The sequence below is a fragment of the Oryx dammah genome, unplaced genomic scaffold (assembly GCF_014754425.2).
Source record: "Oryx dammah isolate SB20612 unplaced genomic scaffold, SCBI_Odam_1.1 HiC_scaffold_15, whole genome shotgun sequence".
Taxonomy (NCBI): domain Eukaryota; kingdom Metazoa; phylum Chordata; class Mammalia; order Artiodactyla; family Bovidae; genus Oryx; species Oryx dammah.
The window spans coordinates 45,922,901-45,947,920 of NW_024070199.1; the positions used below are offsets into that span (position 1 = coordinate 45,922,901).

A 25,020-nucleotide genomic window follows, 5' to 3' on the forward strand; every position below is an offset into this window, starting at 1 on the left:
CCCGCCCCCGTCCTCGGAACCGGAAGTGGAGCGGGGCGCCTGGAAGCTGCGGGCGCGGCGGAGGCTGGGCAGTGTCGAGCCGGACCGGACTGACCCGAGGCGGCGGTGAGCGAGCTCGGCCTTCGCCGGGCGTGGGGGCGAGCGGGTTCCCCAGCTGCGGTCCCTGGGCGCAGCCAGGTCCCGAAACGGGAAGGAAGCGGCGGCCGCGGCGGTCTCGCCGCATTTCCGCTCGCGGTTTCGCGCGCGGGGGGAGCGCGGGCGAGGCTTCCCCGGGCTGGGGGGCCGAGGTCAGAGAAGGGGATGGGCGGGCCGGGGGCTGAGGGAAGGGGCCGGGCCTGAGGCAGGGGGCCGGGGGCTGAGGGAAGGGGCCTGGGGCTGAGGGAAGGGGCCGGGGGCTGAGGGGAAGGGGCCGGGCCTGAGGGAAGTCCTGGGGAGAGGGATGAGGTCGGAGAAAGAGGGGCGGGCTGGGGGAAGGGGTCAGGGCCTGCAGTCCTGAGGGGGCTTGGGAGGAGGGTCCGGGGTCTGGGGAGGATGCCCGGCCTCCTGGGAGGAAGGGGCCAGAGGGTTGAGGGGGGCGTCTAGGATAGGAGAGGGGCCCTACAGGAGGGGTGCAGGACCTGGGGGTCGGGAGGAAGGGGCAGGGGGCCGGGGAGGGGAGAGGCCGGGCCCCAAGAGTTTAGGGGAAGGGGGACAAGGGTCCAGAGGGTCCTGGGAAGAGCGGGGACCGCCGGGGAGGGGGTCCAGGACCTGGAGGGTTAGGGGGAGGGGGCGGAGAGCCGAGAGGGTCTGGGGACAGAGAGGAGCCCTACCGGGAGGGGGGTCCCGGGCTCGGGAGGTCAGGGGTTGGAGGGCCGATGGGGAGGGGCCGGGGTCTCCCAACCGCAGGGCGGGCCGCTCGCTCCCCGCTCCTAGGCCCACACCTACGGGGAGATGTTGCAATCAGGTCAGTGGAAATGCAGCGACCGGCGCCGCAGCTGAGTTGAGCAGCTCTGGATTGGGAACAGCCCCTCCTCTGGGTGCGAGCTGGAAGTCACCTGGAACCACTCTCTTGCAAGCTTGGTGCTCCTGCAGAGGGTCTGGGGCGAAGGGCACAGGGCTTCCTTCCCGTGGGATCTGGCCTCGTCGGGCCCGGGGCAGCGGGGGTGAGGAACCCACTTCCCGCTGGACGGAGCTCCGAAGCGTCCCGCGTGAGCGCCCCACTGGGCTCCGCGGTGACCTGGCTCCCGAGCTCCGTGGGGGCTTAACCCGCTGGGGCCGACCGCGTGATTCGCCCCGCCGCCCCGCTGGCCGGCGCTGGGCAGGGCCTGACGGCGGGTGAGTCACCGCGCTGGTGCCAGAGGCTGGCCCGCGCCTCTCGGGGTGGAAAGTATTCCCAGACCGAGAGGAGCGAGGAGGGGTGTGCGGGGTTGTCGTTTATGCTTTGCTTCACACCCGCCTCAGTAACTGGCAGTGTGTCCCCAGGACCTTTTATTTGAAGCATTTTGAGAGACAGATCTGTAGAAAACTTAACTTGGAGTCACTGGTGATTCAGATCTTTGGTCAGTACCGTGCAGCAGGGGCTGGGTAAACGCACGGTTGAGAGAGACAGTTGGGAGCCCTGGGGTCTGCCCTGTGTTGCAGTGGGTCCCGTCCTGGGCCTTTGTCCATCAGGGGTCTTGTCTTTCACTGTGCAGGAGGCAGAGATGAGAGGGGAGTCCTCTGAGTAATGGTGGTGTGGAGAGTGGGCCTTGTGAGACCTGTTTCCTCTGCTACACTGGAGAGGGTGGGCGAATGGACGGCTAACTCAGCGTGGTTTCATCACCTCAGAGAAACCTTACTGGGTTTCCTCAACCCCCAACACTAGGCAGCCGCTAGTCTGGTTTTTCTCTCTGTAGACTTAGGAGATCTGGCCACTCGTAGAAATGGGCCTGTATAATATACGGTCTTTTGTGTCCGGCTTCTTTCATTTAGTATGAGGTTTTTAGAGTCGTTTATGTTGCAGTGGCTGTCAGTACTTCACTCCTCTTACCGTCAGATATTAGTAACATTCCACTGAATGGATAGACCACCTGCCGCGTATCACGTGGATACTGGGTTACTTCCACTTTGGGCTGTTAGGAGTGATGCTGTGTGAGTAAGTTTTCTGTATACCTAGGAGTGGAGTTGCTGGGATATATGGCACCTCTGTGTTTAACCTTTTGAAGAACTGCCAGATTCTTTCATTTTACATTTCCACCAGCAGCATAAGAGCCTTCTGATTTCTGCCCACCCTCACCAAACTTGTTTGTTTTTTGGAGGGTAGCCACCTTAGAATGTGTGGAATGGTATCTCAAGTCGGCTTTGATATGCAAACCCTTGATGGTTAGTGATACTGTCTTTTCACAAGCTTATAAGCCATTTGTATGTCTTTGGAGAAGTGTCTGTTCAGATCCTTTCACCATTTAAAAATGTGGTTAATTGTCCTGTTTATTATTGACTTATAAGAGTTCTTTATATATTCTGGATAGATGATTTGAAAACAGTGTCTCTCATTCTGTAAATTTGTGTTCACTTTGATGGGTGTCTTTTGAAGCAAAAAGTTTAAAGTTTTTGTCCCAATTTATTTTTTCTGTTTTCACTTGTGCTTTTGATGTCACATCTAAGGTCTGTTGTCAAGCTCAAGGTGATGAGAATACATGCTTGTTTTTTTCTAAGAATTCAGTAGTTTTAGTTCAGACACTTAGGTTTTTTGATCCTTTTTTTTTCCAGTTAATTATTGTGTGTGGTGTGAGGTAGGGATCCAGAGGCATTATCTTTGGATCAGAAAAAAAAAAGGCCTAGTTTTTCAAAAGTTGTTTTCATGATTTTTTTTTAATTAAAAATATTGAGAGGGAATAGATTATTATAGATCTTAGATTTCAGCCTATCACTAGCTACCCTTGGGAAGATTTTCATAGATGTTGGATGATAACTGCGGTACCCAGAAGGTACTAAGCAACCTACACAATTTAGGATTTCTAAAGGCAGCATTGAGGAAGGCCAGCAGAGCATCTTCTGTCTGGTTGCTAATGCATGCCAGGCCACACGCCAGCACGGATGGTGTGTGCATGTGACTGGTCTGTTCTGGGGAACAAGGGGACTCTAGTCATCTGTAATATCTAGCAGTGCCGAGTCTAGTCAGGGCTGTCCTGTGGCCTTAGCAGTGCCGAGTCTAGTCAGGGCTGTCCGTGGTCTTAGGGAAGAGCTGCTGAGCTGGTGGGTTGCAGAATTGGAGTCTTGGTCTTATGAAGTAACCCTACCTGTTCGTTAAGAGACGCAGCTTGCTTCTCCTTTCTTCCCGAGTCACCATTCTTCACGTTCTGATAGCTGTCACTGCTCTGAGTTCTACCCGAGCCATGTCACCCTCCCTTTGGGGAGTGCTTCTCATGTATACATATATATGTGAAAGTGTGAGAGTGCTAGTCACTCAGTCATGTCCGACTCTGTGACCCCATGGACTATAGCCCACCAGGCTAATCTGTCCATGGAATTCTGTCTGCAAGAATATTGGAGTGGGTTGCCATTCCTTTTTCTGGGGAATCTTCCCCCTCCAGGGATCGAACCTGGATCCTCCCGCATTGCAGGCAGCTTCTTTACTGTCTGAGCTACCAGAAAAGCCCTACACGCACGCACACCCACCCACCCACCCACCCAGAGTAAGAATTTTATTGCAGAATTAGGATGAACCAGAAATGGAAAGCTCTCAGGATTTTAGCAAACAAAAATGTCCGCTAGCAATCGAGGCAATGATTTCTGTCTGCATTAAGAAGAAACTTCACACAGTTGTAAATCGTTCGGAACTTTTTTATTTCCTGTAGTTTCTCACTGTGGCTGAAAGTCAGTTGAACTCTTTGGTTAGGGAAATGCAAATCTTCCCACCCTCTTTTCACATTTCTTTACAAAACCTTGTTATGTTGGGGAGGATTTCAGAGATATTCTAAAAGGATCTCAGCACACAAAGATTTGCCCAGGGTTCCTGTCAGCACATATCCTTCTGAGCTTTTTACTCTTGATCTTTTTACAGACAGAAGCTCTCCCCAATGCCTGGGAATTTCTCTTTGGATTACTGCGTTTTCAGCAGAGTTTTGTGAGCGTCTTGCGTCTGCACGTGGAGAAGAAAGGTTTGTGCACCATGAGCGTGCTCATGTGCTCCACTGGGCAGGGAGGGAAACCCCTTTGACAAGGAAAGCAAGGGGTGTTCTCTCCCTGGGTTTGCAGAGATAGGGACGATAATTTTCTGGGAGGAAATTTTCTTATTTGAAAAATAAAGTCAATTTTGGTGTTGCCTGTGGGCTAGAAAGCGGAGGGGATTCCACACGACCTGGAGTGGAGGACCCCGGGCACCCCCTCCCCCCGGCAGCCCCCTCCCCGCTGGCAGCCCCCTGGCCCCTTCTTCCTGTTTCGTGTGGGTGGGGAGCCTGTGGCCATGATGCTGGGCCGAGCCGGCCAGTGCTCACCTGCCCACCAGTGAGGCTGGCTTCCAGAGAGACGGGTGGAGAGCGGGCCCTGTGACCTCTGTGCCACCATTGTGGAGAAGCCACAGGCCAGGATGTGGCTTTCACCTTGGCCTTGGGTAGGGAGTGAGTCTCGTTGGAGACCCTGTCCTTCTGCATGACTGGCCGTCCCCTCACTGGCTGAGGAGACCACTAGGCAACTGGAGTCCTGTGGGTGGGCGGCCCCTTCTCAGGCCAGTGTGGTGCCACTGGCAGTCTTGACTCAGGGAGGCAGAGGCTTCGGGCAGAGCGTTTGGCTTTCGGGCACGCTGGTTGTGCCCGCCGTGGCTGAGCCTGGTCTGTCGGCTCTCGAAGATTGTGTCCAAAGCAGTTTGCGTCAGGGCGCTCCCTGCCTTGCTTCACCTAGTCAGAGGGGAACAAGGGTTCCAGTGGGACAATGTCCAGGGGACTGTGTTGGTGGTCCTGCCCACCTGGTGGCGCGTGCTTCCCTGCCCAGGTGACTTGGCAGGACTCCAGTCTGGGAATCTGAGAGCTGTGCCCCTCGATCCCCATCTGCCACCACCTTGGACTTGTGACCTCGCAGAGCCGGGGGTGCAGGTGGACCCAGCTGAGGGTCTCAGGCCTGTGAGGGGCTCCCATCCTGTCTGGGTCCACACAGAGCACAGGGCGTGTGGCCCCACCACCCGTGATGGGCAGTGTCCTCAGCTCAGACACCAGGGTGCTGGCTTCTGGTTGCGTGAAAACAAGCCCTCAGTCGCTTCCTGGCCTGTGAGCAGTTTTATGGAGATTTCTGGGGAGAACAAAACCATTTTTCTTGTCACTTTCTTTTGAAGTCCTGAAAGGCTAGATTTTACCTTTGCAGTTACGGCGAGAGCAGTGTGGTTCGGCTGTGAGGCTGTGTCACTGTTCTCGGGGCCGACAGGTTAGAGTTTCAGGGCCTGCTGAGGAGGCAGGGTGGCCTGCCTCGGGGCTGCCCGACACAGAAGTTGGCATTCTGTGTGCCCTGCGTTTCCCCAAGCAGATGGCAAAGCAGCCCTTGGATGATTGAGTGAGAATCTAAGTTAAGAAAATCATCGTTAGGTTTCCAGTAATTATTTTTAAGTCAAAATGGATGCTTTTAAAAAAAATTGTGATAAAATAGAGCAGACTTTACAACTGGCGACAGTGCGTTCCTGTGTTGGACAACACTGGTGTCAGGAGACTTAGTTGGGGAGGTTCCCATCGAGTGAAGTAGCACACGAGACTTTGTTTATTTTCCAGAGAATCTTCTCACTTGAGTTGAACCCGGAATATTTCTTCTGTGCTTCTGCCCTTTGACTGCAGTGTTAGAGCTCTCACGTTAGGTTTCTTTTGATCCTTGCGGTGGCACGGGGATTATGAGTGACCTTTTTTTTTAAAAAAGAAAAAATATATATATTCGGCTGTGCCAGGTCTTGGTCATGGCCTGCAGGAATCCAGTTCCCTGACCGGGGATTGAACCTGGGCCCCCGGCATGGGGAGCTGCGGGTCTTCGCCGCTGGACCCCCAGGGAAGTCCCACGAGTGGACCTCTTGAGCACATAGCTCCCCACCCTCCCTGTGCCGCCCAGGGTTTTGGGGTCCCAGGCAGAGCGTCTGTGGGCCCCTGGGCAGGGCTCTGCCGGCGGCTGTGACCCTCAGCGCTGCCCTTCCAGATGTGGAAAGCCTCGGCCGGCCACACCGTGTCCATCACCCCGGACGACGGGGGAGCCGACGACTGGGAGACGGACCCCGATTTCGTGGTAGGAGCCGCCAGTCTGCCCGCCTCTCCCGTCTCCTGAAGTGGATCCTCCCAGGTTTTTGGTTTGGTGGGTGGGTGGGGGCTGTTTTACAGTCCAGGGTGTGGGGGTGTACTCGTTCTTTATTTTTCTTTTCAGAATGATGTAAGTGAGAAAGAGCAGAGGTGGGGGGCCAAAACCGTGCAAGGATCTGGGCACCAGGAGCACATCAAGTAAGAGACGTTCTCGATCTTTGTGTGACAGAGACATTCAGGGCCGTGAGGGGTGAGGCGGGGCCGCTCCCCTGGTTAGCGCGAGCGCCCGGCGTCTGCGTTGTCTGGCCCCTTGTAATTCACACAGGAGGTGAGAATGAGGCCTGACGTGTGTGTATGCGCATCTGTACAGATGTGCTCAGTGGTTTAAAATTCTCATTGCCGGGGTGTCCTCGACTTTTAATTCTCCAGTCTGGTTTTTAAGTTTGTGGTTTTCATCCAGGAACATAGTTACCTAAGCTGTTCTCTCTGCAGATGGGAGGTTTCTAAAGCATTGGCTGTCTTTGAAGACTAGATCAGAAACACCCCCTCCTTAATTTGTATTATTTTGTTGCAATGTTATTCTGTTGTTTTCAGTTGGATACCCTGAGCTGAATCCTGAACTTCTTGTTCTGGTGAAGGTCGAGAACTGCAAGAAGCAGGGATTGTCCTGACTTGGCCAGTCTTAACTCGCCACGTCTGGGGCCGCTTGTTTTCTTGTTGGGAGGTGTAGATAAAAGGGCCTTTGAGAATGTGCTCAGACTTTTATTTCCGGCTGTGCTGGCCTCAGAGCGGACGTGTGCTCCCCTGCCCTGGTTGTGACTGCTTTGGTTGTTCACAGAGCGCTGGTCTTGGCTCTAGGATCTCTGCAGTGAAATGAAGCTCCTCTTGGCTGAGAAGGATTCAGCCGTTCATCCAGAAAAGTGGGTGAAATCTGCACTGTGGGCATTTTAGACACAAGTGTTCCTCCCTCCCTGACTCGCTGAGCCCGCCACCTCACAGCTCTTCGGAGAAGGGCCTGGGACCAGTCAGAGGAGCTGGTGCTGGGAGCTGCCTCGGGTTCCCTGCTCTGGGGTCAGGCTGGCTGCTGACCTGGTTTTGTCATCCGGGCCTCTTAGTTGTGCTGTTCCCTGTGGTTTCAAAACACGTTGGAGAGGGCAGCTTGGAGAATTAAAGAACTCTCTCTGGTCAGGCAGCCTGTGGGTGGGTTAAAATTCAGAGAATACCCAAGGCAGGACTGCTGGAGGTGTCCTGAGGTCCCTCCAGCGGTGCTTGGGGGCTGGTCTTCTTCCCCACATGTCAGGGGCTCTGGAGGTGGCCAGGCCTGGTTGGTGTTCTAAGCCGCACGTCCAGGGTTGCCGTCCGGATATGGAGATGTGGCTGTGGTGTGAGGTGGCCCTCGGCAGCCCTGGGTGACAGCTGCCCGGCCTGCCTGATTCTGGCTGCATCTGTTGTTCCATCCCGCTGCTCCTAGCGCTTAAAGTGAAAGTGGTTTTTACATGTTAAGTTCTGAAAGCCTCTTACTTCACCTTTGAATGGAAAGCCGGGGTGCTTCACGTAGCGAGAAGCCATCTAAATATTCCACATCTCTGGGCTCCTGGCCTAGGGTCGTCCGGGTGCACGCCTGTGGGCTTTGTCTCCCGTTTGCCTCTGGTGACGCTGTCCCGGGTCAGGGGTCTGGTGAACCCAAGGAGCTGTCTTCCACTTGGTGGAATGCCGTCTGCATCATAGCCCAGCTCTGTAGGGACTTGGAGATGACTCACTGTGTGTGTTCAGACTTGCTTTTTTTCCCCTACTAACCTGCATCTGACTCTGAGAACTGCTGGAGTTGAGGGCAGCTGGAGGTGCAGTAAAGTGAACACAAGGGAGGCCAAGCTGGGGAGCCACCGGGAACAAAACCTCATAGAATACAGAGATGATGTCCTTGTGTGTCCTCCCAGAAAGCACAGACGCGTGTCTTGGCGGTCTGTCTGACTGATTTGTTTGTCTTCCATCTCTTCCCTCCAAGCATCCACAAGCTGCGGGAGAATGTGTTTCAAGAACACCAGACCCTCAAGGAGAAGGAGCTGGAAACGGGACCCAAAGCCTCGCACGGCTACGGAGGGAAGTTTGGCGTGGAGCAGGACAGGATGGACAAGGTGAGTGCCGGCCCACGTGGTGTCAGGGTCCTGGCGTGTTTGACCTCACCTGGGTCAACAGGGTCGTCACCGAGCCCTCCCCCTCCATTGAAAAGTTGAGAGTCCACTTGTTGAGGATGATATTTGCCAGAAGTCACCCTTTTTCAATTGACCTTAGCTGAGAAGGGCTGCAGTTTTTGGAAGCTCTCTGCAGATTCTGAGTTGCTGGGGAGGGAGTGGTGTGCTGGGAAGCCTGGAGCTGGAGATGAGGTCTTCCCAGAGGCCGGCTCTGACTGGGATGGAGGCCTGCAGTTGACCGGGCTGCCGCCTGGGTGTCGCCTGTGGTTCAGGCTGCAGCCTTATTGGTTCCCATCTGCAGCACAGAGCGGAGTTGCAGCGCCTGGCTTCACGTCCAGGCTGGGAAGGCAGCCACCTGACTGCTGTCCTTCAGAGAAGACCTGGCCGCTGGCATCAAGCCGTGGCCCACCAGGCTGAGGACAGGCGGGTTTAAGGAGGTGGGGCTGAAGCTGGTGACAGAGCCCCATTCTTTGCTGGTGCTCGGAGAGGGGCTGGATCAGCTGGGGGCCGTGTCCACCCTGCAGAGAGGATAGTAGACCGGGGCAGGCATGCTGCGCGCACAGTGACGCGGGCGCGTCTCCCAGGCTGGGCAACTTGAGGTGTCTGCCTTTGCGCTGTGCTGTGCCAGCTGAGGGCGGGTTCCTCTGTGATTCCACCCCGTGTCCCTTGTGCCCGGGTTGGACTCAACCCGGAATGACAGGGCTGGTCGCACTCGTGGGCCAGCACCTGCTTGAGGGGGGTGGGGCCCACAACCAGAGTGTCACCCCTGCTTCCCACAGTGCTCTGCCCGATGCTGACTGTCTGATAAGAAGTAGGGTCTCGTCAGTGTGAGACCAAGGCCAAGCTGGAGGAGAAAGCGGTTTTGATTAGGAAGGTGGGAGAGCCGCTAAGCCTTTGCTTTGGCCATGTTTTGGGAACAGTTCTCTGACCTCTTAGTGATGAAGAAGCGCGCTGGGGGGTCCTTTGGGCATGTGCTGCCTCCCTGTTATCTTGTCGATGTTTTCTGGGTGGGATCCCTGAAGCTGCAGGTGAGTGGTCTCTACCACAGGCTTTCCGAGGCTGCGGGGCTCTGGATCAGCTGTTAGCTGTGGGCATTGGATCCCGCTGGGAGGGAGAGAAAGTAGCAGCTCCGGACTGGAAAGTAAAGCCTGATTTGCTCCCCGGCTGTGGAAGCGCGCGCTGGCTGCCTGCAGAGCTGCAGCGCTGGTGGTGACCCCGTGGGGGTTGGACCCTGAACCCTGCTGCTGAAGTTCCAGATGAGCAAGCGGGAGGGGAGTTGGTAGTGTGCCGGCAGGCCCCTCGCTGGATTGTAGGAGGGCCAAGGTGGGGGTGGCTCCCGGGGAGGAGCTGGGCTTAGACGAGCCGCCGCCTCGCCCGGCTCTGGGTCACATGTCAGTCACCTGTCCTGTGTCCTCAGTGTCCACAAAGGTCCGTGACCCCTGTCCATTCTGCCGAGGGCGCCTGGAGCCTTGCTCTGAGGGCCGGGCCTGGGCGACCACAGCAGCACGGGGCTGCTCAGACTTCAGGCTGTAAAGATTTTAGTTTCTTGGCCACCACAGGGTCTCGGGTAGCTCCTGAACTAGCTGTATTGTCTTGACACAAAGCTAGGCATAGATTTTCTGTAAATGAACAGAGGTGGTATGTTCCAGAAAGCTTTATTTACAAAGAACCTTGGTGCTGGATGTGGGCCACAGGCCTCGGCTTGCTGACCACACAGCGGAAAGCTCGGGGTGGACTGCTCGGTCAGCATGTGGCCTTGAGAGGTCACCAGACCCGCTTCCCTGACTGGGGATGGGGAGGCGGTGGCAGGCCCCACTGCACACGAGGGCGGGCTGGCTGTGTGGCAGGCGTTGACACTGACCGCCTGGTGTCCTGAAGCGTGCCCTCTGGGTTCTGGTTTGAGCCCTGATTCCTAGGTCACGTGCTTTGACAGTGTCGCACCTGAGGAGGGTGACCGCTGCCAGCAGTCTTCTGGAAGCAGTCTCAGGAGTCGTTGGCAGGCTGCTGGCTCTGGTGCTGGTTGGGTCCTGGCCTCCTGGTTCTTCACGCCCAGGCACCTCAGGAGGCCCGCTGTGGCTGGGGTTCGGGTGACTTCTGGGGCGCCTGGTGTGGAGTGGGTTCAGGAACACCTGACTGGGGCCCCTGGCCTGGCGATGCCCCCGGAGTCACCACCCCTGGACCGGCTTCCATGCGGAGCTGAAGTGCAGGCTGCCTTGGGGTGGGGGTGGGTCCAGGGTGGTGGTGCTGGTGGGTGACTGACCTCTGCTTTGCCCCTGCTCCAGTCAGCCGTTGGCCACGAGTACCAGTCGAAGCTCTCCAAGCACTGCTCGCAAGTTGACTCCGTCCGGGGGTTTGGAGGCAAGTTTGGCGTCCAGGTGGACAGAGTGGACCAGGTGAGTGAGGCGTCGTGGGCCGCCGGCCCCACCTTGTAGATTGAGCTCTGTCCAGGTGTCCTCTGGGCGTCTCAGAGTGGCGTGGAGGTGCCTCGGAGTGTAGGGATGCAAGGTGGGGGCCCTGAGCACAGGCTCCTGAGGCCCCTCCCGCCCCCACCTTCGCAGATGCTCTGAGATGATGGGCTGTTTAAGAGGCTAGAGGGTTTTCCCGGTTGCTATAGAAACCCCCGTGTTGGTGCCTGCTTATTGAGTGGCCCTGAGATGGCCTTCACTGTGTCCCGGGGGACAGTGGGGACTCCCTGTCCCTGCCTGTGTCACAGTGACAGAGGGCCCCCTCACACCCACTTCCAGGGCTGTGCTGAGCATCTGATGCTGTTCCTCTGGTCTGAGGCCCTGGCTCAGGGCCGGCAGCCCCCTCATTTTATGTCGTAGCATCGAGCGCTGCCTCGCTCATTGGCCGGGGCGGCCCCTGGGCTTCAGTGTTTCGAGGTGTGCAAATTCAGAATACTGGTGCTTTGGGCGTTAGTCGCTTAGTAAATAAAAAAAAAATACCGATAACACGGCTCGTGGTTTTTAAATGTCACGTGTTGTGGATCCGGACGTTGAAATCTGCATCTTCTCTGTCTCCGTGACTGTAGTCTGCCGTGGGCTTCGAGTACCAGGGGAAGACCGAGAAACACGCCTCACAGAAAGGTGAGATGGGGAAGGTGCAGAAAGCCCCCTGCTTTTGAAGGGCAGGAGCGCGTGGTCCCTCGCGGCCTCATCTGGAGGGGGCGGGACACTGCCCTCCCCCCAGGCTCCTGTGGTGTGGCGGGCCCGTCAGGTGGCGCACTGGCCTGGCGTCTAGTGTCTCCTCATGGCCTCCCTCCTCTGAGCAGCATTGCCTCGGGCACAGTTCGCTCTTAATCTTGGTCGGCAAAGCAGACTTTCCCCTTAGGGTGGTGACCAGAGCCTTTTCGTCGCTGACGTTTGCACAGTGTGCGAGCCGTCTTGAACATGGTGCCCGCTGGTCTTTGTGAGCTCGCACTCACTTGTGAGCCCTTTTTGAAATGAGAGTACATCACTTCCTCAAAGCACTCAAGGTGTTTTTTGCGAGCTTGTTTGCTTACGCCTCTTGCAGGGCATCCGATACTAGGGAAGTAGCCGGCCTGGGAGCGCTCTAGGGGTCCACCCAGCCCAGGGTGTTGGCGGGCTCCGGTCTTTTCTAGAAAGACCCACGTGGCCATGTCCCTTTCTTCATATGCTGAGCTTTGTTTGAATGGTTACTTTCCAAAGTGCACCCGTGGCTCACCTCTGCCCTCCAGCCATCGGAAGGGGCCAGGCTGCAGGGACATGAGGCGGCACGCGCGTCCCATCGGATGGCGGTGGCTCCTGGTGCTGCCTCACACGCGCTCTTGTCTCCTGGGGCATTGCTGCCCGGCGCTTCTCTCCCACTTTTCACCAGAGGCATCTTGCCCACCCTGTCTCCCCAGACTACTCGAGCGGTTTCGGTGGCAAGTACGGCGTGCAGTCCGACCGTGTGGACAAGAGCGCCGTGGGCTTCGACTACCAGGGCGAGACGGAGAAGCACGGGTCGCAGAGAGGTGGGCGGGCGGGTGGCCGCTGCGCACCCCGCTGACTGTCGGGCGCCCGCGCCCCCTTGTCACCCGTGCGTTTACTGACACAAGCCAGGGAGCTCCCTCTCCCCGTGCCAGCTGCTTTATGTTTTATTTAAACAACTCTCTTAACTTGAAGTGTTTGGACAGCCCTGTTCTTCCCTGGTCGGTGTAGGGGTTTGTCGTCATTTCGATGACCACTGAGTCCTCTGCTGTACGAAGACTGTGTAGTCCCTGAACTGTTCCTCTCTGGAAGGTGGAGTTGAGCGTATCTCCACTTCTGGATGTTAAGAATTGACTACCGTGAATATTCTTGTCTTTATGTCTTACGTACAAGAGTGATTATTTAAAAGATAAATTCTAGCATTGGAATTGCTGAGTCAAAGGATGTTGAACTTAAAATTTTGCTGGATGCTGCCAGGTTGTCCTTAGCAGCCAGCCTGACCCTCCCTTCACCGTGTTGCCCCCTGTTGGAGGTCAATTATAGCCCTCTGCCCACTGAGGTGCATGTGTATGGAGTTGGACTCATAGACTCGACCCCTGCTGCAGAGGTTGAGATTGGCTGGTTCTTCTGTATGGTGTGTTTTATTTGGCCTGTGCATTCAGGTTTTTGAATCACTGGCAACATAGAAACTGAGAGCTCACATAGTTTTGTAAATCTCCAGAATTTTAACAATCAAAAACGAAAGCCCCCACTGGCAGTACCTGTGAGTGGGCGTCTCTCCGAGGGAGGGGCTGCTGGACCTGAGGGCGTCGCTTTCCTTCTGCCCAAGGGCCTGCCTGCCCTGGTGCTGGGCAGCCCCTCCCTGTGTTGGGAACACACCTGTCCGCCTTTGCCCCGTGTGCACACGCTCAGCAGGACCTGCTGTTGGACCCTGTTCATTCTGCCAGACTTTCTCCCCAGATGCCCTTGCAGAATAGCTCCGCCTCGAGGAAGCTGGGGAGCAGAGGCCGAAGCGCCTGGAGCAGTGCAGGTGTCCTTGGCAGCTCTGGGTCTGCCCGGGTGGGGTTGAGTCCCTGCTCCCGGGTCTGTGACGGAGCCTGCTATGTGTAAAAACAGCTATCCAATATTTATAGTAACTTAGCCTTGAGCGGAACTTGAGTTCCTAAAATGGTGCTCCATGTTGATGCTGTTTCTTTGCAGGTGCCGCATCTTGTTTCTGCTGTAGTTGAGGAAGCAGGCTGACTTAATGTTTGTCTTATTTTTGGCTGCCCTTCCTTGCTCTGCACAGGCTTTCTCTAGTTGGCGGTGAACGGGGGCTGTTCTTGGCTGCGGCTCACGGGCTTCTCATCGCGGTGGCATCTCCTGTTGTGGAGCGCGTGCTCTTGGCGCTCAGGCGTCAGTCTCAGCAGCACGCAGGCTCGGTAGTCATGCCGCATGGGCTTATCTGCCCTGCAGCGGGTGGGGTCTTCCCAGACCAGGGATTGAACCCATGCCCCCGGCATTGGTTTTGCCAGGACTGCCAAGGAAGTCCCTGCCTAGAGTGGCATAAAAGCTTGCTCCTGTTGCTCATCCTTGATTTCAGAAGCTTCCGTCAACTTGGTCTTCATGCCGTCTTTTGGACTCAAGGAGAGATGCTACAGTTACTCAGTCGCTGTACGTGCTACTTTTTGCAGTTCTTCTGTGCATATAAATAACAAATAACAAGTGTTTTCCACATTTGCAGTCTTAGGGTGAGCCTTAAAGTTTTTGTGTTTTTTCAATTATTTACTTACTTGACTGCTCTGGATCTTAGTTGCTGTATTTAGGATCTTTATTGCAACTTTTGGAATCTAGATCTCTGACCAGGGATTGAATCTGGGCTGCCTGCTTTGAGAGCGTGGAGTCTCAAGCCTCCGGACCCCCGGGGAGGACCCCTGGTGGTGGTGGTTCTTGCTGTTTGTTTATTTTTGGCTGCACTGGGTCTTTGTTGCTGCGAGGACTTTTCTCTGGTTGTGGCAGGCAGGGGGCTGCTCCAGTTGCGATTGCGCGGGCCTCTCCGTGCAGTGGCTTCTCCTGTCGCAGAGCGCAGGTTCTAGGGCGTGTGGGCTCAGTCGCTGGAGGTTTCCGGACTCTAGAGCGTAGCTTCAGTAGCTGTGGTGCACAGGCTTAGTTGCTGTCACGTGTGAAATCTTCCCGGACCTGGCACTGAACCCATGTCTCCCACAATGGCAGGCAGATTCTTTACCACTGAGCCACCAGGGAAGCCCCCTCGGTTTGTTTTTTTGAATGGGATGATAGAAGTCCTTCCTTCCAGACTGCTGAGGTTCACAGCGTGCTTGCTGTTCCTGCGGCTGGTGTGTGAACAGCGCTTTTTCTTGTTTGCAGATTACTCCAAAGGTTTCGGTGGCAAGTACGGCATCGACAAGGACAAGGTGGATAAGAGCGCCGTTGGCTTCGAGTACCAAGGCAAAACCGAGAAGCACGAGTCCCAGAAAGGTGGCCTCAGTTTAGCCCCTTCCCCAGCCGGCAGCTGTTAGTGTGCGGGGTGACAGTCAGAACAGGCACAGAGAGCCAGAACACGACCCGGAGGCCTGAGGGCAGATGTGCTGTTAAACATGGAACTTGAAAACAGCGCGTACAAACCAGCGCTGTTAACTTAGAGGCCCAGCCTTTGGCCACCTTGTAGCTCTGACAGTCCAGCAGAGTGGCTGGTAATGGCCCTCAGGTCGCCCGTCTGTGTGCGGGAGAGACCCCGTGGGCTCCGCAGTGCTGGTTGAACAGCACGCCTTGGGTCTTCCTTCGTGGGGTCCCATCTGTGTTTATCCAGGAGACCCCAATTGTAGCTGAGGGTACTTTCTGGCCATGGTACAGGGAGGTCCTCTTAACAAAGCTCACTGGAAGTTTTACCAAAGGTCTGGAGCAAGCTGACACACAGGAGCAAGGGCGGGTTGAGCAAGTTGTGTGTGTTTAACTTTGTGAAAAACGTGCTTTCTTTTGTGTTGTCTGTAGACTACGTGAAAGGCTTCGGGGGGAAGTTCGGTGTGCAGACGGACAGACAGGACAAGTGTGCCCTCGGCTGGGACCACCAGGAGAAGCCCCAGCTGCACGAGTCCCAGAAAGGTGTGTTCCCCCGCGGCCTCTGGAGCTCGGCTTTGGTCACAGGCTCCTGTGCGCTGGGCCTCGCGGTACTTGGGTTGCACTGTGTCGTGTCTTCCCTGGGGGGCGGGGAGGGTCCCTCTGCCGCCCTCAGCTTTGAAAAGACTCCTCTGCCTGTAGTGATCCCCTGGGGGGTTGCGGTGAGGCCTCTGTGCCCTGGAGCCCCGGCTGCTGCCGCAGTTTCCCAGGGGCTGCTTCTGCCCACACGGGTGGCTGAAGGGGTGGCTCTGTGCTCCCAGCCAGGAGGCGGGCTGTGTCCCCCGGGAGAGTGGCTGCCAGAGCCTGGCTCGTGCCCTCCCCAGGCGGCGGGTCCAGAGCGGGGCTGCCACAGGGCTGGGGACAGGCCATGTGTGTAACATGTCTCTTTCACGTGTGCAGAGACACATGCTCTTGTCTGCAGTGCAGGCAGGACCCTTGAGATGAAGCTCGGAGCCTGGCATGGCTCTTCCCAACCAGCTCACAGACAGGTCGTAGCCTGCTTTCGGGCCGTGGCTGACCTGTTCAGATTCCATTTGTCCTCCAGCCTTGTGAGCCCCTCGTGGCCGCCTGTGATGCCGGGAGCTGGCTGTGGGGCCCCCTCACTCAGCAGGGCTCTCGTTTTCTCGAAGCAATGTGTTTGATTCCTGCAAACCTATGATTTTAACCAAACTTGTTTCCTCTCTTGGTTGTTTTCTCCATGGTCACCTGTGGATTTTCAGATTATAAGACTGGTTTCGGAGGCAGATTTGGTGTTCAGTCCGAGAGGCAGGACTCCTGTGCTGTGGGGTTTGATTACAAGGAGAAACTGGCCAAGCACGGGTCCCAGCAAGGCACAGTTGCTTCCCAGCCCCACCCTCCCCTTACCGTGCCCCTGCTTAGCACAGACTTCAGGCTTGGCCTCTGGTCACCGCCGTCACCGCAGGGCTTGGCTCCCCCTCACTGCTCTGCGGAGTGGAACCCCCTGCACACTCTCTTCCCCACTCACTTTCTTCTCTCTCACCTGTAACCTCTGGGGTGTGTGCTTGGTAAAAGGGAGCGTGAACTGCAGGCGACGGGTCTCTGGAGCGGGCGCCTGGCCTCCCTAGGCCTCCCCTGGCAGCTCTCGCTGTTGACAGGGCTGCTGTGACTGGAATAAGCCGCCTGCCTGCCTCTGAGGCCGGGAGAAATGTGTTCAGTTGAGTGTGATTACTGGCCTTGGACCAGAGGGGCACAGGGCAGGCATGTCCACATGGTTTTTGGGTCTCAGTTGTGGGGGTGTTCTTTGGAGTTTTGTTTTTGATGACCCTGTCTGTGTGTAACTCCTTCACAACGAAGCAGACAGTAGGTATAGGAGACTGGAATCACAGGAGAGTCTGGGTGTGTGCTCAGGTACAGGAAGCTGGAATCACAGGAGGGTCTGGGTGTGTGTTCACATACAGGAAGCTGGAATCACAGGAGAGTCTGGGTGTGTGCTCAGGTTCAGGAAGCTGGAATCACAGGAGGGCCTGGGTGTGTGCTCGGGTATAGGAAGCTGGAATCACAGGAGGGTCTGGGTGTGTGCTCAGATACAGGAAGCTGGAATCACAGGAGGGTCTGGGTGTGTGTTCAGGTACAGGAAGCTGGAATCACAGGAGGGTCTGGGTGTGTGCTCAGATACAGAAAGCTGGAATCACAGGAGAGTCTGGGTGTGTGTTCAGGTACAGGAAGCTGGAATCACAGGAGGGTCTGTGTGTGTGCTCAGGTTTAGGAAGCTGGAATCACAGTAGGGTCTGTGTGTGTGTTCAGGTACAGGAAGCTGGAATCACAGGAGTTTTGGGTGTGTGCTCAGGTACAGGAACCTGGAATCACAGGGGTTTTGGGTGTGTGCTCAGGTACAGGAAGCTGGAATCACAGGAGGGTCTGGGTGTGTGCTCAGGTACAGGAAGCTGGAATCACAGGGGTTCTGGGTGGTGCTGGGAGTCCAGATGAAGACGTGCTTATGCTCAGCGCAGTTCCCTCAGGGCCAGACCCGCAGGGTGTTGTGTCCTAAGAGGCCCTGAGCTCGTGTCCAGGGAGGGAGGCAGAGAAATCGCCTGGGGCTGACCCCGCAGCTACATGGACGTGGCTTTGGCTCCGTGTGGCGTTGACGCTGCCCGGCGCTGTGACGGTCTCGTGGGCCTGAGTGGCTGTGGCATAAGTGGGGCTGATGGACTTCCATGGGAGTTTCCTCTTTTTCAAAGGAACGAGCGAATCCGCACCCCAGAGCCTCTCCTTAAAGCTGGTGGGGCAGGGTGGCAGCAGCGGGCGAGGCGGGTGGAGGCTGTGCTGGGAGGTGAGGCCTGCCTGCCGCCGCGCCCACCCCCCTCGCCCTGGGAGCACCCGGAGCATGCGCACCGCTTCCTTGCCCTGCGCTGCTTGCCGCTGGGACCCTGGGTGGAGGTGCACTCACCCCACGGGCGGGGCTCGTGGTGTCAGGCCCTTGCTCGCGTTGCTCCGGGCACGCTTTCTGGGGTGCCCGCGTCTGCACACCCCTGCTGTCGGCAGTCGCTGGTCCTCAGCCCGGGGCTGAGGGCTGTGTCATCACGTTGCAGACTACTCCAAAGGCTTCGGCGGGAAGTACGGGGTGCAGAAGGACCGGATGGATAAGGTGAGTGCTTCTCCTCCTGGCTCGGTGTGTCAGGCTAAGGGCTGGGGGTCGGCCACTGTTCTGTGGGTGGTCTTTGGCCTCTGGGGGCGCGCCTGGCACATCTTTGAAAAGCTCCCCAGGCAGGTGTGTGTCATCCCCGTGGCGGTGGGGGTAGGTGACCCAAGTGCTGGGCTTCCCTTCCAGTGTCCCTGGGTCCTCTCCTGGACTTGCGAGGCTGCACGGTGAGGCGGTCACGGTCCCTGTCGTTGTAGAGTGGAGCCTGGGGCCCGCGGCCAGGTGGCTGTTTGGGTTGAAAGTACTGAGCTTGCACCACGCTGGGAGCTGAGTCCCTTGGGCACTCTGGTGCCTGGTGGTGGCTGCGTCTTGGAGAAGGCGGGTCCAGAACATCTCTGTCACTGCAGGGGCTTGTGACAGGCCACCCAGAGCCAGCCTGACCATGAGGCTCCACTCTCGGCTCTCCTGGGGCACCCTCCTGGCCCGTCTCTGGGTCTCCGTCAGCCAGTCCTCAGCACATCAGATGGTTGGGGGTCTAGACTAAACTCTAGCTGCATCAGAGGGGCGGACCTGCGAGCCGTGCAGGGTGGCCCCCAGTGGGCACCTGTCGGCGCAGTGGCCGGAGGTTGCAGCTGCCCTGCACGTGGGAGTCTGGACGACAGGGCCTGTCCCCACCGAGTTCCCCTCCCCCAGGCTCCTGGCTGACCCCTGGGGTCCTGTCCCTTGAGGGTGTGTGGCCCCAGGCGCGGGGCTCTGGCGGTGGGCAGTGTCCTGAGGAAGCAGAGCCGGTGCTCACTGATGCTGGGGGGCTGAGGGCCTGGAGACGGGGCACTGCGAGTCTGTGGGACACGGATAGGGTGTGGAGCCAGCAACCCCCAGGCCGCAGGGTGGAGAGTGGGTCTCAGGGAACCTGATAGAGGCGGCGTCAGTGGTCTGACCATGTGCTTCCAGCCGGGGCTGGGGTTGGGTGCTGACGCCCCTGGGTATAAGGGGTGAGGGGGACGGAGCGGGCAGGGCCTCCCATGTGGGTGTTGGGGCATCTGCTGGGCTGGGGGCCTGGGAGAGCAGGCAGGGCTGGTGAGACAGCCTGGGCGGGCCGCCAGGCAGGGCAGGCAGTGCCGGTGCGGTGGGGGCCTGCGGAGTGTGCGGGCAGAGTCTGTGTCTCGGGATGACGGCGAGAGAGGAGACCCGGAGGGTGCCTGGCAAGGCGGGGGGCGCCGCCGAGACCATCCTGGGGGCGGGGGAGGCTGTGTTCTCTCCCCGTACAGCAGAGGCCTCTGGGCTCCCATGTAAACACTGGGTCTCCTCAGTGAAGAGCACTCAGGAGGAAGACGTGCTGGGTGTATGGTTGTGAAGATGGGATGTTGGTTTTTCTGCCTGTTTTGAGCAGTTTTCTCGAATTTGAGAGGAAGGTGCAGAGATTTCCCTTATGCTCCCCAGCACACACGCCCCTCGCCGTGAACCTGGGTTGGCCCTGCGTCTCAGGTCGCCCACTGCAGGGGGGGCGTTGGGGCTCACCACTCTAGACTCCTGCAGTCTTCACTGCTCTATAAAACCCTTGGCCCTGCTGACTCCCCTACATGTGCGTCTCTTCTCTGACACTGATTCTGGGGTCGCCAGCCGGGGTGAGTTGGCACACTTTCTGTGTCTCTGTTAGTGTGCGGGCTGGTGGGTACGAGATCTCCAGGCCCGGGCTGGTTCCCCGGGAGGATCTGGGGCTGGCTTAGCACCTGTGCAGGTTCAGCCCCTGTGCCGGCCGCAGGGGAGGGGGCCTGGGCCCTCCTGACCCCAACTCGTGTCTCGGCAGAACGCCTCCACTTTTGAGGACGTTGCCGTGGTGTCCTCGTCTTACCAGAAGACTGTCCCTGTTGAAGCAGGTGAGTCCTGGCAAACCCCTGGAAGCCCTGAGGGCTTTCCCAGGAGAAATTTCGTGCCATGCGGTGTTGCAGGGCGGTGCTGAGGGCGGGAGGAGGGTTGACAGGAGCTGGTGAAGCGTTAGTGGAGAACCTGGTTATCTGTGGGTTTGGGGGCGGCAGGTGATTACCCATTGTAATCAAAATTCAGGGAAAACCATGTCCTAGGAAGTGTCAGATTAGCCTGCTTCTCACCCAGGCGCAGGTGTTTTCCCCGGAGGCCCCACGGCCCGTCTGCCGGGGTCCTCGAGGGGTGCCCGGCCGTCCTGTTTCATCACAGGAAACATCATGGGGGTGGAGCTCAGGGTCAGTGCTTCTGACTGTTCGCTCGAGGGACTCCCTAGGGGCGTTACCTTCCTCGTGTCTGGTGGTAAAGGACATCTTTATGTTTGGAGCGTGAGAACGTTCCAGATGCGGGGCTCTGTGCCGACCTTCCCGCTGCCTGTGCCGCAGACACAGCAGCGAAGGCTCGTTCCTGGTGGAGGCTGGGCTGGCAGCTGAGGGGGTGCGTCCCCGCTCAGCCGGTGCCTGGGTCCCGGGGAAGGTCCCTCGGGCCGGCCTGGTGTGAGGGCGACGGCGGTGCTCTGGGTGAGTCTCTCCTTCCTCTGTAGTGAACAGCAAAACAAGCAACATCAGAGCGAACTTTGAAAACCTGGCGAAGGAGAAGGAGCAGGAGGACCGGCGGAAGGCCGAGGCGGAGCGGGCACAGAGGAGGGCCCAGGAGCGGCAGGAGCAGGAGGAGGCGCGGCGGCAGCTGGACGTGAGTGCGGGCGGTACTGGGGGCCAGGAGCCTGCGGGCCCTGGGCGCGGCTCGGCCTGTCTCCAGTCTGCGGGGTTACTGTAGACACGGCGCCTTCTCACACTGACGGTTCCAGCCACACAGATGGCCCAGGCTCTTGTCCCCGGACATGGGACAGCTGACCCGCTCAACAGCCGTGCTGACCCAGCCCAGGGTGACTGCCCGCCTGTCTTGCCCTGTGCAGCGGGCAGCCCGCACGCCCTTGGCCGAGCCTACATCCACACATCTCCCTGGCACTCTGTCCCCACGCGTGCCCCTGGGGAGCCCGCCACCTCCTTGGGTGGAAGCTGGGGGACACAGGAGGAGTCCCCTGAAGGAGCGGGTCAGCAGGCTCTTGCCACCATTGCTTCTGGAGCCCGGCTCTGCAGGTTGCTCTGTGATTCTTTGTAGACTTTTTCCACGAGGGAAAGTAGAGATGGGAGCCGTGAGAGGTGAGAAGGACGGGGCAGCCCTTCTCGTAAAACCCTTCTGGGTGGACTGATGTCCGACGGCTCTGTGCCAGTCTGTCACCCCCAAGCCGGGTGGCTGAGGCGGATCAGCTCAGGGAGCCGCGGCCAGGTTCTTGCCCGGGCAGCGGGTGTGGAAGGGCAGAATGTGCAGTAATGGTTGTGGTGTCTTGTAGATTGTAAAGCTTTATTTAGCCCCACAGACGTTGGTGGTTGGGGCTCTAAAGACCCCGTCGGGGGAGGATGGGGCCGGAGGCAGGTGCTGCGCAGTGGCAGAGACTGCTGGGCGGGGATTCCAGACGCCCTGACGCGCTTTGTCACACGTGATGAAGCCGGATAACCGCAAACTCATAATTACCTTGTATCGTTCCTTAACTGCCAGGAACCTTGAAGCTTTCTTTCCTTCAGGTTTTTAGCTAGGTGTTTGTAAGTTTTTCTTTGTTGTAGGCCCGCAGTCCGAGGCATTTTTCCTGGTAGTTTGGTCTCCTTTTTACGCAACACCTTCCTCTTCTTAAGACTCGGGAGTGTAACTCCTGTGATCTGATCTGAAAGCTGCAGAAGAGTTGGGAGACTTGGGAGGTTTCTGGTGGTGGTTGCCCCCCTTTTTGCTTTTGAGGGTCTCTTGCAGTCCCTGCTGCCGTGTCACCCCTTGCTGCATCCAGCCCCGTCCTGCCGCCTCTCCTGAGTGAGCCCCCTCAGCACAGCTTCGCTCCAGAGCCCTCTGGGCTGTGAGCGGCACTCCAGAGGCAGGACGTGGAACGCGTGCGTTGCTGGGCAGGGGCCACAGGTGCCTGACCCCGAGTCTTGGGAGCGAGCATGCCCCTGGGAAGGAATGTCTCTGTCTCCAGCCCTTCAAGGACACTCGCTGCCGGGGTGTGTGTGTGGGGTGTTCCTCGCGGGTGGTTCCAGCGCCTGGAGGAGTTGTGACCGTCCTGCTAGTGCAGACGACCTTGGCTTCGAAGCAGACACGCCCTTGAAGTCTCTCTGCTTCCATCTCTGCTTCTTCCTCCGGCAGCCTGAGGACGTGCTGACTTTGTGTCTGTGCGTTTCAGGAGCAGGCCCGGGCCCAGAAGCCCACGCCGCCCGCGTCCCCCGCGCCCCAGCCGGCTCAGGAGAGGCCACCGTCAAGCCCCGTCTATGAGGTTGGTGTTGTCATTCGGTTTACCAGTGACTCTGACTCCCTGGAGACTCCCTTCCCAGCCCAGTGCCCTGTGGATGGATTCTCTCCCTGTGCTTGTCGGTGACCCAGAGAGCGGTTCCCCATGTGCAGGGTTTGCACTCCCTTGACTTCCCCTTGCCCCGCTGCGTCTCCTGAAACCCTCCTGACACCCGGGAGCCAGAAGTCTGCTGCCCTTTCCCTCCCTCTCTCTGCCACTACCCCTCAGCTCGCCTCTCCCTTTCTCCAGAGTCCTCAGTCCCTAGGACCTGCTCCTTTGATCCCTGGCCACTGAGCGACCTCCCTAACCCCCCGCCAAAGGCCCCTGTGGCCCCTCTCCCAGAGCAGCTTGGCCCCCACCATCCACACCCACTCCCCCGAGCTCGAGTCCCCTCTCTGCCCCAGGGTCCTGTTCACTCACCCATCTTCCATCATCACCTCAGACATCACCTCTCAGTGGTGACTTGCTGTGTCCCAGGCGCACACACTGGCTTGACTCAGGAAACAGAGGGGTGGGGGTTGGGAGAGCTGTGGGCAGGGCTGGCCTGGCGGGTGGGGTTTTATAACTGATCCCATGGAAAGGGGCCCTGTGTAGGCCCCGCCGCATGCCCCACAGCCGGGCCAGCCTGCCTGAACTACTCGATGGGCAGGGGCCGTTGGTGGGGGAGGCCGCCCCCGCCTCACTGACCTGCTCAGGGTGACACCCCAGTGCAGCGGCTCCTTGCTCTCTGGTCTGTCCCCTCTGCCTCCAGGGGGTGCTGCCAGCAGGAGCCTGTTGCTGCTTTGTTCAGCTCTTGAGGGGCTCCTGTGTCTGGCCGAGGTGCAGCCCTCCTGCCCGCCGCGCCCGCACCCTTGCCACCCTCTGGAAGATTGGGCCCCGACTTCTGGCCCTTCCTGGAGCTGCTCCACGCAGGCACCTTGCTGCTCTAACCTGTGAGGGTGCCCCAGGCGCACCCTGGCCAGGCTAGTGGTCGGCTTGGGGCTGTCAGCAGAGCACCCGGTGCTCTCGTGCGTGGCTTGGCAGTCGCTTCCATGCCTTGCCTCTGCAGCGTTGGTGGGGATGGCACCGCCATGCGCAGGCTCGTCCACTCCAGCTGGAGGGCTGGGTGCCGCCCTGGAGCTGTCGTCAGAGCCTCACCAGGCTGGGGGTTTCTGGGGGTTTGGGGTGCCTTGGCGGTCTGGGCCTGAAGGGGAGCAGGCCAGACCTGCCCCAGGAACGCGCGTCTCTCGTGCCTGGCAGGTCCTTAGTGACAGCGGGACTCGGGGTCGGGGGAGAGGGGATCCTGGGGATGGGCCCCGTCAGGATGCAGGCGCTCATAGGACGTCAGCGGGTGACCCGCCTACCCCCGCGTCTGTCCCGTGTCAGCCGGGGCTGTTGGGTTTCCACATGGCTCTGGGCGATGGGGCCACGGGAACTTGCCCTTGACCCCCCAGGACGCAGCTCCGTTCCGGGCTGAGCCGAGCCCCAGCAGTGAGCCTGAGCGGGGCTACAGCGTGGAGACCACGGAGTACCCGGAGGCCTACGTCTCGGAGGCCGTCTACGAGAGCACGGGGGCGCCGGGCCACTATCAAGCAGGTGCGGGGCCTCCTGCTCCATGCCCCCTCCGCTGCTTTTCCTTTGCAAACTTCCCCTTTCCCACGGGCTGAGCTGCCCCGCCTCTGCTGTGGCCCAGCCCTGGGGGCTTCCAGGGAGACCCCTGCCCGTGCGGGGGGCACTGAGGGGTGGGTGTGGAGGAGAGTCTCCTGCTGTTGTCGTCCCTGAGGGGAAGCCCCGGTGTCTGGAGGTCACAAGGTGGAGGTCCCTGGCACCCTGAAGGTGGAGTGGGTGGATGAGCGTGGAGTTCCCTTCTGTATGTCTGGGCCCGTTCCTCCTCGGGGAGTGACTTGGGAATCAGCCCGAGAACCTGCCCAGGGCAGAGCGCGCTCACCTCCCCGAGCATGACGGCAGGTGATCAGCTATCTCCCGCTCGCCGTTCATTCGTTCATGGCACGGACATTTCCTGACAATAGTGCTGGATATATGAAATTTTAAAAATTATTCCCTGACAACTGTCCCAGTCTCAACCGAGATGATCCCTCTGTGGGTTCTCTCCTTGGGGCGGCTCCTCCTGTCGGTAGGAGGGGCAGGCAGCCGTCAGTGCCCTGGGGCCGCTGACTCCCGGCGACTTGGGAAGGGCTGTCTGCCGGGAGTGAGCGTGGAGCTCTGGTTCTCTCTCAGACTCGGCCCTGGTTTATTCTAGAGGAAGGTACCTATGATGAATATGAAAACGACCTTGGAATCACTGCCATCGCCCTCTACGACTACCAGGCTGGTGAGGAACCGCTGGCGGGCCAGAAGGAGGGCTGGGGGGGTGCGGGACTGGGGGCTTCCAGTGACTCCTCTCTCGAGAGTTGGGACTCTCAGAATGTTATTTACAGTTTTTAAGAAGAATTTATATTTAAACAATTGCAAGGTTATAGAAAAGTTGCAGATACAAGGCAGGGAATTCTGTGTCTTCCTCAGTCCCATTCCATCTGGTCTGGGTTAGGGTTTGTTTTTTTTGTGTGTGTGTGTGTGTGTGCTGAATCTTTTAGCTGTGCAGGCTTTCTCCGGTTGTGGGCAGCGGGGGCTACTTTTCATCCTGGTGTGAGGCCTTCTCATTGTCGGG

The 25,020-nt window shown here is 58.4% G+C and overlaps 1 protein-coding gene across 8 annotated transcripts in view; it reads left to right on the forward strand.

Moving 5' to 3' along the window:
- The window catches only part of CTTN (cortactin), a 26,572-nt gene continuing 1,552 nt past the window's right edge, over positions 1–25,020 (forward strand). Inside the window, exons 1-17 of one of the 8 annotated variants that reach the window (XM_040255287.1) lie at positions 2–105; positions 4,022–4,118; positions 6,124–6,210; positions 6,346–6,419; positions 8,227–8,356; positions 10,696–10,806; positions 11,445–11,499; positions 12,279–12,389; positions 14,710–14,820; positions 15,334–15,444; positions 16,179–16,289; positions 18,009–18,064; positions 19,866–19,935; positions 20,583–20,731; positions 22,269–22,358; positions 23,807–23,948; positions 24,613–24,684. In XM_040255287.1, the coding sequence (XP_040111221.1) occupies positions 6,124–6,210; positions 6,346–6,419; positions 8,227–8,356; positions 10,696–10,806; positions 11,445–11,499; positions 12,279–12,389; positions 14,710–14,820; positions 15,334–15,444; positions 16,179–16,289; positions 18,009–18,064; positions 19,866–19,935; positions 20,583–20,731; positions 22,269–22,358; positions 23,807–23,948; positions 24,613–24,684 (1,480 nt within the window). In that variant the 5' untranslated portion in view covers positions 2–105; positions 4,022–4,118. Of the gene's footprint in view, positions 288–1,293; positions 1,315–4,021; positions 4,119–6,123; positions 6,211–6,345; positions 6,420–8,226; positions 8,357–10,695; positions 10,807–11,444; positions 11,500–12,278; positions 12,390–14,709; positions 14,821–15,333; positions 15,445–16,178; positions 16,290–18,008; positions 18,065–19,865; positions 19,936–20,582; positions 20,732–22,268; positions 22,359–23,806; positions 23,949–24,612; positions 24,685–25,020 lie in introns of those variants that run through there. The other 7 variants (XM_040255288.1, XM_040255289.1, XM_040255290.1 and 4 more) reach the window with 7 other exon arrangements.